The sequence below is a fragment of the Brugia malayi genome, assembly GCF_000002995.4.
Source record: "Brugia malayi strain FR3 genome assembly, contig: Bm_v4_Chr3_scaffold_001, whole genome shotgun sequence".
NCBI classification, from domain to species: domain Eukaryota; kingdom Metazoa; phylum Nematoda; class Chromadorea; order Rhabditida; family Onchocercidae; genus Brugia; species Brugia malayi.
This window is the reverse complement of record NW_025062477.1, coordinates 1,450,987-1,463,716: the sequence shown is the minus strand read 5'-3', so window position 1 is coordinate 1,463,716 and position 12,730 is coordinate 1,450,987. Positions and strand designations below refer to the sequence as shown.

The 12,730-nt window shown below is 27.0% G+C and overlaps 2 protein-coding genes across 2 annotated transcripts; both read right to left on the bottom strand.

Annotated features, from left to right (window-relative positions):
* Nucleotides 1-561: 561 nt before the first annotated feature.
* On the bottom strand, nucleotides 562-8,246 carry Bma-mxt-1 (KH domain containing protein; the record flags this gene model as incomplete). Its single annotated transcript, XM_043079675.1, has 9 exons — nucleotides 562-823; nucleotides 1,117-1,256; nucleotides 1,447-1,578; nucleotides 1,948-2,135; nucleotides 2,496-2,696; nucleotides 3,057-3,224; nucleotides 3,525-3,707; nucleotides 3,991-4,128; nucleotides 8,150-8,246. The coding sequence occupies 9 exons, from the start codon at nucleotides 8,244-8,246 to the stop codon at nucleotides 562-564; spliced, it is 1,509 nt and encodes a 502-aa protein (XP_042935609.1).
* Nucleotides 8,247-10,923: 2,677 nt separating this feature from the next.
* Bm13393 (Uncharacterized protein) lies at nucleotides 10,924-11,972 on the bottom strand (the record flags this gene model as incomplete). Its single annotated transcript, XM_043079674.1, has 3 exons — nucleotides 10,924-11,040; nucleotides 11,313-11,397; nucleotides 11,893-11,972. The coding sequence occupies 3 exons, from the start codon at nucleotides 11,970-11,972 to the stop codon at nucleotides 10,924-10,926; spliced, it is 282 nt and encodes a 93-aa protein (XP_042935608.1).
* Nucleotides 11,973-12,730: the final 758 nt, after the last annotated feature.

Below are 12,730 nucleotides of genomic sequence, written 5' to 3'. Positions count from 1 at the left end.
CTTTACAAAAAAAAAAAAAATTTCAGCCAGGATGCGCAAGGATAACTGATCTTGAATAGAAATAGTAGCTTCTCAATAGTAGAAAGAATAATACCTAAAATCAGATCTCCAAAATGCAAGTGATTAATTTTAACCAATAATTTTCTTCAAAAACTTCCTCAAAAGCATAAAAAAAAAATGATCGATTTCCGAATATTCTTATCGATTACTTTTTAATGAAACCTCATCAAGTCATATTTCAATCTGCTATGATGCACATATTCCAGTTCAATATGTAGATAATTTTGAAAATAAGTGAAAACTAGAAAAATCAAATAAATAAATATCTGTAATACCAAACAAAACTATTTCAGAAAATACCATTTCAGTCGAAAGTAAAGTAAGAAAAATCATATAATTTTGGAAATTTGTGAACTCATATAAATACAATGTGAAGTGAAAAAATGAGAAAGCAACATACAATTTGATTATTTTTTTTTTTTTTTTCAGTCATCAACATTTCTCTATTTTTCTTCTTTTTTTTGAATGAAATTTCTTACAAATTGTGTAAATTATAAATATTTAAAGTACATTAGTACGCTGGGTACGTCCAATTTCGAGTTCGTATATGGTTGCAGTCGTTTTCGAATCCAAATATCCGGCAGCTGAACGTAATTTCAATAATTGCATTCGATCGTAACGCTGCTTGCTTAATTTTATTTCTGTCACATCGCCATTACCAGCTGTGGCATTATTTAATTGAGTCAAATTTGGTGTACTACCTGTTTTACCAGAAGAACGCCATTGCACATTGCTACTAGTACTTACCGGTGAGTTGTCACAGCTAAAATTAAACATAATAGCTAGAAATGTATAACAACTAATGATAAGAAATAATTAGAAAAAAATATTTTAGCATCATGCTAAAATAATTTAACAAATTAAATCATCTCTACAGAATTATTCACAATTTAGGAAATATTTTATAAAAAATGCATGTGAAAGAGTAGAAAGATTAACTCATTCATCTCAAAAATAACCTCCTCCTCATTTCTGATAAATGTAAAATTTCAGCAATCTTCTGTTATTCACCTACTATTAAATCAAAAAAAAAAAAAATTCCTGTCAATAACAAACTTAGCAATTTGGCGATTTGATGAGGACTGCAGTGGCATTGATTTTCTCCTTTCTTTGCGCTGTTCACGTTCTTCAGCTGATATTCGCGAATGGTTTCGGCCAACTCTTGTTAAATATTCACTCAGAGCTGCTTGCGCTGCCTGTAGTATTAGAACTAGAAAATAAAGTGAAAATTCGGATTAATTCTCAGATATTGTAAATTTGAAATTTGCAAAGACAAAGAAAAATTCATTTAGTAAGTGAAACAAAAAACAGAAACACTGATATTAATACGGAATTAGTCTAGCTTTATAGTATGTTTATTAAAAATTTAATAAAAAAAAAAATAACCTGAAGCACTTGTGGATCAGCACACGACAATTTCAAAGTGCCATCTTGTGTCGTTTCGATTGATATCCCAACATCATCATCATCATCATCATCATCATCATTGTCATCAACTTCTGCATCATTTGCTTCAGTCTAGAATAAATTTTTAAGTTTATCAAAAATCCAAAAAAAAAATTCATCACCTACACAAGAAGATGATAATTAAAAGAGTCTCATAAAACATCAGTAAGACATCCAAGATGTTAATAATTAATCAGGAAAATAATAGATAAAACCAAAGTTGCATGTTTTGACCAAAAAAAAATACTTGAGCAAAGCCAAATAGGCAACTATCATTTCTTGAGTTAAATAAAATCAAAAGATGTGCAAAGTTGGCTTGAAAACATAAATGATAGCTATACCGTAGCAAAGAAAAATAACTTTCATTAGAAATACATCCAAAAATTCTACAGACAATATTTGTAACTATAAAATGAAACGTGAAAAAAAATAAACGGTTACTCGATTAGGTGAAATATTTCGACGAATTGTTTGCTCGATGAGACGTTTCGCATAATCAATCGATTCTTGATTACTACCAGTTATTGTCAATGTACGATCCTTACATTTGGAATCAACTTTTTGAAATGATATTACTGTTTTGCTTAATTCTTCCACTACTGCTACACGTCGACCTTTAACACCCATAACTGCAAAGTTACATTTCAATTCAAACATTCTAGCTTGAGCTCCATTTTTTTTTTTTTTTTTTTACTATTAGCTACTCTATTAAGTATCCTAAAGATAAAAGAAAAAAAAAAAAAAAGAAAAACTAATTAGATTAGACCATATCCCATACAATATTGACATATAATTTATGTAATTTTAAATTATTCCAACCACTATTATACAATGACCTGAATTTTCTGTAATAATTAGTTCGATGACATTTTCAGCATATGAATGACAAAAATTTGGAAATATGATGCACAGAAAAAAACAAAAATTTTGAATTACAATAAATTGGTTCAATTAAAATCAAACTTTTTGACAAGATTGACTTGACTTACTTTTGCCAGAATCACTATTACGTATCACCATTTCCTCGCGTAACTGTGGAACACGATTTTGTGGTGTTTTTGCTTTCAATTTTGTCTGTTGCAGTTGTTTGTTAGCTTTCGCCCAAGCTTCTACATCAATTGGTGTTAATTGAGGCAAAATATTACCAGATGGTACAACACCGGGAGCTATTATTGGTCGAGCCCATCCACCTAAACAGATAATGAATTTAAATTACATCTTAAATTGTTAATAATTATATCTTATTAATAACATCTTGATATTTGAAGTGAAACTTTTTCTTTTCTTCATTTCTTTATTTGTTTTATGTTAGCATTCTTATTATTTACTGCTTTGGTAACAGTTTAAAGATAAACAAATAAATAAAATTAAACTACAATTTAAACTGTTATTAATCATATAGTTAACTTGATAATTTTTCTCAACTTATCACTCACTACTCTATTATCAGTGCATGAATATGAATTAACTTCTATTAAAAAAATTCAAATAAATAAAAGTCATGCTAAATTTTCATGGAAATAAAAAAAAAAAAGAAAAAAGAAACAAACTAGCAGCAGCTGCTGGTATCAGATAGAAACTTGCTGGTGTGGGTTGTGGAGTGATTACTGCATTGTTTACATCATTTCCAACATAAAGTGGTGGTGAAGGACCGCCAAAATTACCAAACGGATTTACCGGGATTGTACCGAATGGTGGAGCACTTATTGGTGCAGGATCTGTAAATAATTAATGAGAATTTCAAGCATGTAAACAACAGAAATAAATGAAAGGACAAGAATTCACTCAAATCAATTTACTGATATCGATATCAGTAAATGATAAGTCATTTATAGTATTTATATCAATTTTTTTTTTTTTTTTTTGTTATCATCATATTAAGACTGTTGTTAAAGTAATTATCGTAAGTCATCTAATCACTTCTTAACTAATCTTAATTATCAACTTTTCACTTACCAAATATTTTCCGAAGCATTATTAATTCATATGCAAATTAATTAATATAAATTAAAAGATACCAATTTGTTGCTGTTGTTGTTCAGGACGATTAAGATAATATTGTGTATGTGCTAGGCTTGGTCTCCAACCCATTGCTCGTAATTCCACCAATTCCATCATTTTGAGTCGACACGGCGTCCCAAGTTGACCATTATCACGACAACAAGCTTGTCGCAAAGATACGAAAACTCGATTCAGTTCATCTATAGAAGTTACATTTAATGTCACCTGTCATTTTATATTTACTTTTCAAATTTAGAAACAATGAATGTGCGTCATAAAGTCGATACGATAATAGATTTAGTAATATTTACCAATGTCAATTGCATTATACTGTCATCAAATTTCTTCCATATAGCTACTTCTACTATTCTTCATATATTATTTGTGTACCAAATAATAAAATTTAAAAAAAAAAAAAAAAAAAAAAAAAAAAAAAAAGAAACGCTAAAGTTTTGAAAAATGAATTATAAGAGAAAAACAAACTTTTATGAGATTGCTCGAGAAGTTGTCCAGAAAATTTGAGTTGCTGACAAAGAACAAAAATCTGATTAGCAAGTTGAGCGTTAAATAGTCCACCTTTTACTGATGCATTTATTTGATTCATCAAACTGAGCAATTGCTCTAAAAATAGTCATTTTTTTGAAGAGATCATTGACAATATAAAAGATCATCGAAAAATTATGATAACATTTTTTTTTTTCTTGTTCTCAACTAATTTATTTCATAGAAATATTTGAGTGTAATAATTTGAACTGATGATAGCTTGATATTATTTATGAGCATTTTGTAGAGGGTAATTTGATAATTTAATAAAAAGCTTAACCTTTTGCTATATTTAGACAAAATGAAGACAAATATAGCAATGCTAGATCAGTTTATCGCAATCCCTCTTTTAAATCTATCCTAATCATACTAGATCAGTTCACCTCACTACCTAATCATACTAGATCAGTTCACCTCACTACCTAATCATACTAGATCAGTTCACTTCACTACCTAATCATACTAGATCAGTTCACCTCACTAGCCTAATCATACTAGATCAGTTCACCTCACTAGCCTAATCATACTAGATCAGTTCACCTCACTAGCCTAATCATACTAGATCAGTTCACCTCACTAGCCTAATCATACTAGATCAGTTCACCTCACTAGCCTAATCATACTAGATCAGTTCACCTCACTAGCCTAATCATACTAGATCAGTTCACCTCACTAGCCTAATCATACTAGATCAGTTCACCTCACTAGCCTAATCATACTAGATCAGTTCATCTCACTAGCCTAATCATACTAGATCAGTTCACCTCACTAGCCTAATCATACTAGATCAGTTCACCTCAATCCCTCTCTATTAAGTTTAACTCACTTTTGTTATTACATGCATATCACTTAGCATTAAAAAGGTGATGTTTTGAAGTAGTGATAAGAAGTAAGTAATCAATGTTTGGACTGGATTGTATTAGCATACGACACAGAACAGATTAGACAATGTCAACACATTAACAATTCTTTCCCAATAAAAAACATCTTCAAAATTTTCTTAGTATTAGAAAAATCACAATTTTTAATGGATGAAATTTTTACTCAAATATTTTTAAATTTTTTTTTTTTTTTTTGAAACTAAATATTTTCAGATGTAAAATTGCAAGTGAAAAAATTCAGATTAAAACTTTGTTACTGCCAAAAAGGAGTAAAGCGAGAAATAAAAGCAAGTATTTAGATGAGCATTTCGACGATCATTTAGGAAAATGAAGATTCTAAGAATTTTGTTAAAAATTTTAGACAGATGTAAATGATTGCAGAGAAATCCGAAAATACGAAAACGTTTCCGGATTTCAATTTTAAGCAATTAGCGCATTATTATTGTTGCAATCGATAAACAACAACTATTCACATCTTTATGAAAAATAAACTCAGTATAATTGTTTTTAATCGTTACAAACAAAATATTTTTGTTTACTTTGTTCTTATCTTTTTTTTCTTATCTAAATGAAAAAAAAAAAAAGAGTACTTCAAAAGAAAAACAATAAAGAATTGATTCAGTCAAATATTAGCTCATAATGAGATTAGTAATGATTACTAAATAAAATATAAAATCTAACAATTATTTATGAGGAGAATCATTTTGTGAATTTTTAAAATGTACAAAATTTCATTTTGTTGAATTAATGCTCAGTTATTCATTTTAAAAAAATTCTCAAATTTACAAGAATAATTTATGCATCTGATTAGAAGTTAATTTAGAATTTGTTCATAATGCTATCATCATTTTACTCATTTTCCTACGTTAACTGAGATTGACAATAATTTTAACAATGATTAAATTAGATTTAAATTTTTTTATTCAAATTTTGTTGTACAAAAATTAAGAAAATTTTTGAGACACAATTATTCATTTATTCAACGAGAAAAAAATTAAAAAAAAAAAAAAATTTCTTAGAAATTTATAAAAATTACATGTAAAATGAAGAATTTGACCGCAAAAAATTTTAATTCTCACAAATAATGAAATCAGTGATTCCATGCATACAATTATTTCATTTATCATATAATAAATAATATTTCACATCATTTTTTTCTTCTTTCCCATCTAAATTCCACAAATTCGTCATCAAAATTATGAAAAAAAATTTTTTTTTTTTTTCAAATTGGATCAAATAAAATGATAAAAGGAATTGAAGTAAAGAAATTCATTAATGTGTACAACAATCGCTTGAATTATTCTTATTAATATAAAAATGTGACGAATTAACAATGAAATTCTAAAATTCATTAATGATAAAGAATACCTTATTGAATAATTCTATATTTGCTTTGGAGTTAACACTTCTTTTTTTTTTTAAATAGATATGAAATAAGCATTAAAGAACTGAATTACTTTTTGATGATAGTTATTTCAAAATAATTTATAGAAACAAATTTTTCATGTATTTGTAAATATGAGTAACACTAATACTTATTTACAGGTTATATTCCAATTTTTTCTTCTGCAATAAAACAATTTGAAATTTATGAAGAAATTTAGGTATGCAGAAATTTTTTCTCTTTGGGAAAAAAGGTCAAAAAAAAAAAAAAAAAAACATTATTGGAAGAAATTTAGCGAAAAATCAATCAATTAATCAAATTAATAAATTTAGTGAACAAATTAATAAATAAAATTCATTTCAATCAATTTAGTATTTGCGAGATCAGAATTTTAAGAAATTAGCTAAGAAATTTGTAACTGATAATTAATAATGCATAAATCAATTTTCTAATATCCTAAAATTTCTACTAATTTTAACAACTAACAATCTTCTAGAAAAATTATCAAATGTACTTCATTATTTATTCATTATATTCAAAAAATTCTACTTTTGAAATGACTCATTAAGCAAATTATTACTCGTAAATTTTTTTGAAATCCATTTATTTTCCTCATTTTGTTATATTGATAAGATAATGATTTATCATTTTGTTATATTGATAAGATAATGATGCTAATTGATTAGAGAGGAAGTAATAAAACGATTCACTCTATTATTATTTAATAATAATAATAGTAATAGTAATATATTACTATATAAAAAGGAAACTTTTCATAAGTCAGCTATTTTTAGTCTACTCATTTTTAATTACTCAGTTAGTCAGCTACTCAGCTATTTTTAATTTCAAAAAAAAAAAAAATTTAAACAAATTAAAATAGAAAGAAGAAAGAAGCAATGATCAAAAATTTTCCACTCAACTTTTGCGAGAAAATGAATTAAAATTATCTATAACAAAACTGGTCCCAAAATTGCTTTGTTTCTTTTTTTTTTTTTTTTTTTAAATGAACAAAATAGTTTGTATGATGCATTTTACAACTTTTAGTTGATACCCAATTCAGTTATTACTACATTATCTATCGCTGAAAAAAAAAAAAAATAACTGATATATTACATCAAAAACTCGAATGTTTTATTATTAAATATTAAAAAAATTTTAAATATTTTATATTTCATATGATATTTTCATCCAAACTATCATATCATATCATATCGTATTAAATTCACAATATATTTTAGTAAGATTAAATAATTACTAAATTTTATAATGATTCAAACTTAATGAGAATGCTTCCAAATGATTGATAAATGAAGCATATATCAAAAGTATTAAATTCATCTCATATAGAATTTATCTAATCCAAAACAACAAAAAGAATCTACTTACTCTGCCCTTCAACATCTCTTCCATAAAAATTCTGAAATTGTCGAAAAAAAATTAACAGAAAAAAAGAATTTATAATTTGTGTATATTGTATGTTTAATTTTTGAATAAAATAAAAATAAAAAGAAAGAAACTGATATGATAGCTGAAGAAAAACAAAAGAAATGAACATGAAATGTTTTTTTTTTTTTTGCAATGTTTGAAATTTCTAACGATTTGAAATACTAAAGTAATACATTTGAGACTGAAATATGAGTAAAATGATTAACCTCTGATCTCTCGTATTATACTGAAAAATTAAGTTTGAAAAAGAAAAATAAAAATTAATGATCATTTATCAAATCTTAAGTTATTGTCCAATTTTCTTTTATTCATAATATTATTTGTAACAAATCTAAGGGATTAAAATTGAAATGAATTCGAAAAAAAAAAAAAACATCGTAAAACACACCAACAGAAAGGTGCTCAGATTGTTGGCCCATATGTTTCGCATTGAACCAATCGTTTGAAAATGGCGTTGCTTCGTATGAATAAGTCGATGTATTCATCGTGGAAAATTAAAACTGCTGTAAATGGATCAATCACAAGTAATCACTTAATGTGACAGGAAATGATGATGTCCTAAATAAATTTAAATAGTAGTAGGTAGTGGAACACTGTTGTTGTTAATAAGGCGAATAATTATAACAATAACAATGATAATCAATTAATAATGAATGATGAATAATAAATGATAAATAATAATAATAATAATAATAATAATAATAAATAACACATGGTAGATGGTAAATAGCAAATAGTAAATGGTAAATAATAAATAATGAATAATAGGCAATAGATAATAACCAATAAATAATAATAAATAATTATAATTAATAAATAGCGAATAATAAATAATAAATCATAAGCAGTGAATAATAGAAAAAAAAATAATGATGATGATTATAACTAAAAATAATAAAAAATAATTTAAAATAATAATAATAAAATTAAAAAACAATGATAATGAAAAAAGATAAAAAGATATACCTTGTTTTATTAGGTGAGAAATTCAGTAGGTTCGCAAAAAATTTACGGTATCAATACCAGTAATATTGACAAGAGAGAAAATGATAATGAATAAGTGATAACACAATGATAACAAGTGATAACGCGTTAATGATGTCGATGAATGCGCGTCTTCGTTCGGTCGTCTTCGTCGTATTTTTGTTTGGGAATAGAAAATGTAGAGGTAATAATAAAAAGTAGCTCTTTTTTTTTTCTTTTTTTTTTTTTTTTTTTTGTTCAATAAATTTCGTAGAGTTAAAAGAGAAAGAGAAAAATGTGATATTCGTCCGGTAGAATTGTTGATTGTAGGAAAAATTAAAGGATAGCAGGTAGAGAGGGAGGGAGAGAGAGAGAGGGAGTAGAAGGAGGAGAAGGTGATAATGATTTTGCTTTAGTTTTGTTGATTTGTCGATCAGTTCAATTCAATTTTGTCTGTCTTTCCGTTTTGTTTGTCAGTCTGTGATTACTCCACCAATGCAATATACCCTCAAAATGCCTACTGCTACCCGTATGCTACCCGCAGTATAGTTCAAATGTAAAATTGTTGTGAGTGTTCATCATCGTCATCTCTTCTCCTATTTCTACGGGGTGGTAGGTATTGAATACATATGTGATGCAGCAAACACAGCAACATTACAACTGCAATGCTGTTACTGCAGAATGACATGCACATTGCATGCTGCTAATGCTATTGTTGCACTCTGTTGGTGCTCCATCTACTGCTACTGCTGCAGCTGCAGTTGCAGTCTAAAATTTGATGTTAACAGCAGGTGAGAGCATATTGAATAAGACTTGCCAGTGTTGTCTCATCTCTCTCTTCGAAAACTATTTAAATTGACTTTTATTCAGTTACAAAGAAGAAATAGTTTGCAGTGAGAGAATTTTGTAAATTTATGTGGAACGGAAAATTGTAAATTCCATAAACATTTTGAAATTGAATGAATGAAATTATTGATGGCTCTGTTTGAAATTGTGATAAAAATACATAAAATTCCTCATAAAGAATAGTCACTTAGATATTGTGTGATATTAAAGAATAGTTTCGCAAAACTTTGATTATTCGAGAAAAAATAAAATAAAAATAAATCTCGCAGTTATCAGATAGAGCATAAGTTCCGAAGCTATAAGCAAATTGAACAAATGACAGCATATGCTAGCCAACTTGATAATTAACCATTCAATCTGAGAATTTTGTAATTAAAATATTTTGCAGTTGGAATTTTGTAATTGAAACTTCGAACAGTTCACTTTTCGACATCAATATTTAGACTGATCGCAGCTAAATACATTAAAGATTTAACTGTAGTACATTCTAGCAATGTTTTTAAATCCGTGTAAATTTTTGAATATCATTGGGAATATCTATACAGATGCAGCATTATCATCCATACAAATGCTACTAGAATGCACTGATGAAAGCAAATTATTTCAACATTTGTAAATACATTCTAACAATGTTTTTGTAAAGAGTATATTAAAATTCAAGTTTTATTACTGCAATATTAATAATAACAATAATAATAACAGTAATAGTGAGAGTAATAATAATAATAATAATAATAATAATAGTGATAATAATAATAAACTTGGAAACTGAACGGAAGGAAATATCAAAAAGCTCTGTAAGTAATCAAAAATTTCTCACAGTAAAGTTAAACTTCCAGACTCTCCTCTAAATTTTTATGGTTTTGAACCTTACTGTAACTAAAAAAGAAATTAAAGTTTTAAAACATCAAAAAAAAAGAAAATATTTACTGAAGTCAAATTTGTGGTAAAATAAATTATCTTGTAACAAAAAACGAAACATACATACAAATACTAATGAATCTGCAACAGAATTTTTTGGAAAAAAAAAATCAAAATTTGGCTTCACTAAAACTAGAATAATATGCGAAAAATAATTTGGAAAAATTAAAAGAAATGATAAAATCAATCATTAGGACGAATATGTGAGAAATTTTTTTTTGCCACATGTATGTTATTAAATAAATCACAAATTACCAAATTTCATGCATATTATATTACATCAAAATGTAAAAAAATCTAAAAATCACAATCCAAGACTAAAGAATCCACATCATACGATCAATTTAACGAAAATGCCTAAAAGCTAATATCAAATCACTGAAAATTGGTATTCGATGAGCAATTAATACATTGCTAAAAAATGCAATTACTTCAGTCTTCCTTTAGTGCTTGCACTCGTGATACCATCAGTCGTACTCGTTTCGTTAATTCCAAAATGTTACGATATAGCATTTGAAGACGTCGAGAATATTCATGCATTTTATCCATCTGCAAAACATTTCGGTGTATTTACTTTCTTGCTCTCTTAAATGTATTTCCTGTATAAATGGAACTTCTTTCAAGAAGTAAAAAATAAATCAACGAATTAAAAGATACATTTGTATGACTCATATGTATCAATCAACATGACAAAATGTAATAAGAAATGAATGATACTTAAGTTCAATTTTTCGCATACTTTGTCACTGTAAAAATACATTTACTCTTTCCATTTTAACTCTCATTCCTCTTTAAATACCAAAAAAAGAAAAAATTATTACTGTATTATTAATTTTTGATATCAGTTGAGATGAATAATATCCATCCACTTCTTGAAGACGTGCAATGAGTCCATTTTGGAAATTCCTGTTACAAAATGAGATAAATACCTTGGATGAAAAACTTGAATAAAAATCTCACAAATCATTTAGGAGATGAAAATAAAGAATGAATTCGAAAAATACATAAACCTAAAAAAAGCAATATTTGTTTACAATTACTTTGTAACCGTAATAAAAAGGGTCTTGTGGCTTAATTTGCACAAGTTTCCCACTTTCTTTTCTTTTTTTTTAAGTAGCAATCTTCCACATTTAACATTATGTGAATGAAAGAAAACATTCTAATTTCCTTTCATGAGCATCATTTTACTGAAAATGTATCTCTAAAAATACATCAATCATCAACATAGTTGACGCGGACACTAATCAAGATGACAGAGTAAATTATCTTAATATATGACTTCATGAAATGATAAATTCTATGATATAATTCAAAAAAATCAAAATTATCATCTAAATATAAACATTAACAGAAACGTCTAACCTAAAATATCCAAAAACACAGGAAAAAAGTAAGACATACATCATCTCAGTGAGCAACACTATGAGCGTATTTTGATTTGGTAGATCAGCGGTTAGCGATAAGTCCAGATTGGCACCCATTTTATAAAATTTCTTTAAGTGAAGATTTCTGCAATTTAAATCACGATTTTTTCTTTTTTCTTATCAGAAACTTTTTGTAAGTTACTGAACTAGATTACACTAATCAATGCAATTAAAAGATCATATCAATCAATACTATAATTTGCTAGTTAACCTTCAATTACATATTTTACCTACTATCAATAAGTCAGTCTATTAGTCATTTCTAACTTCAATCCATTTAATAGCTTTTGCTTCGGCTTTTTTTTTGAAAAAATATCTGTCTCATTTGTTTCATTGCATTCATTATTAGTCATGAAGAATGCAGTCTTTTTTCCATTAAGTTAAAAGTATGTGAAAATGAAGTGCAAAGATGCAGAACGATAAAGGAGGAATGAATGAATAGGTAGGTACTGGTGCTGGAATTAGGCAAAAAGAATGAAAAATGATACCATGCAGAGTGCTTCACAACACAAACGATTACAACACAGGAATATTTATTACGTTTTTTTTTTTTTTTTTTCTTTCTTAATGAGCAATACTTGTAAGCAGAAGTTTATCCTGAAAACCAGTATTAGCTGCCTTTAACTGTTCTTATTTGATGACCAAATTAGCAAAACTAGCAATATCTCTTCTGGAAACATCTGCAAATTTGAAATTTTATTGGTACATTTTAGTTGATTTTGCTACTCTTCAATCAACTCTTCCTCTATGGCATGAAAATGTGGCAAACAATTTTCGAAAAGAAAATCTTCATTTGAAGCTTATGAGCAAATACT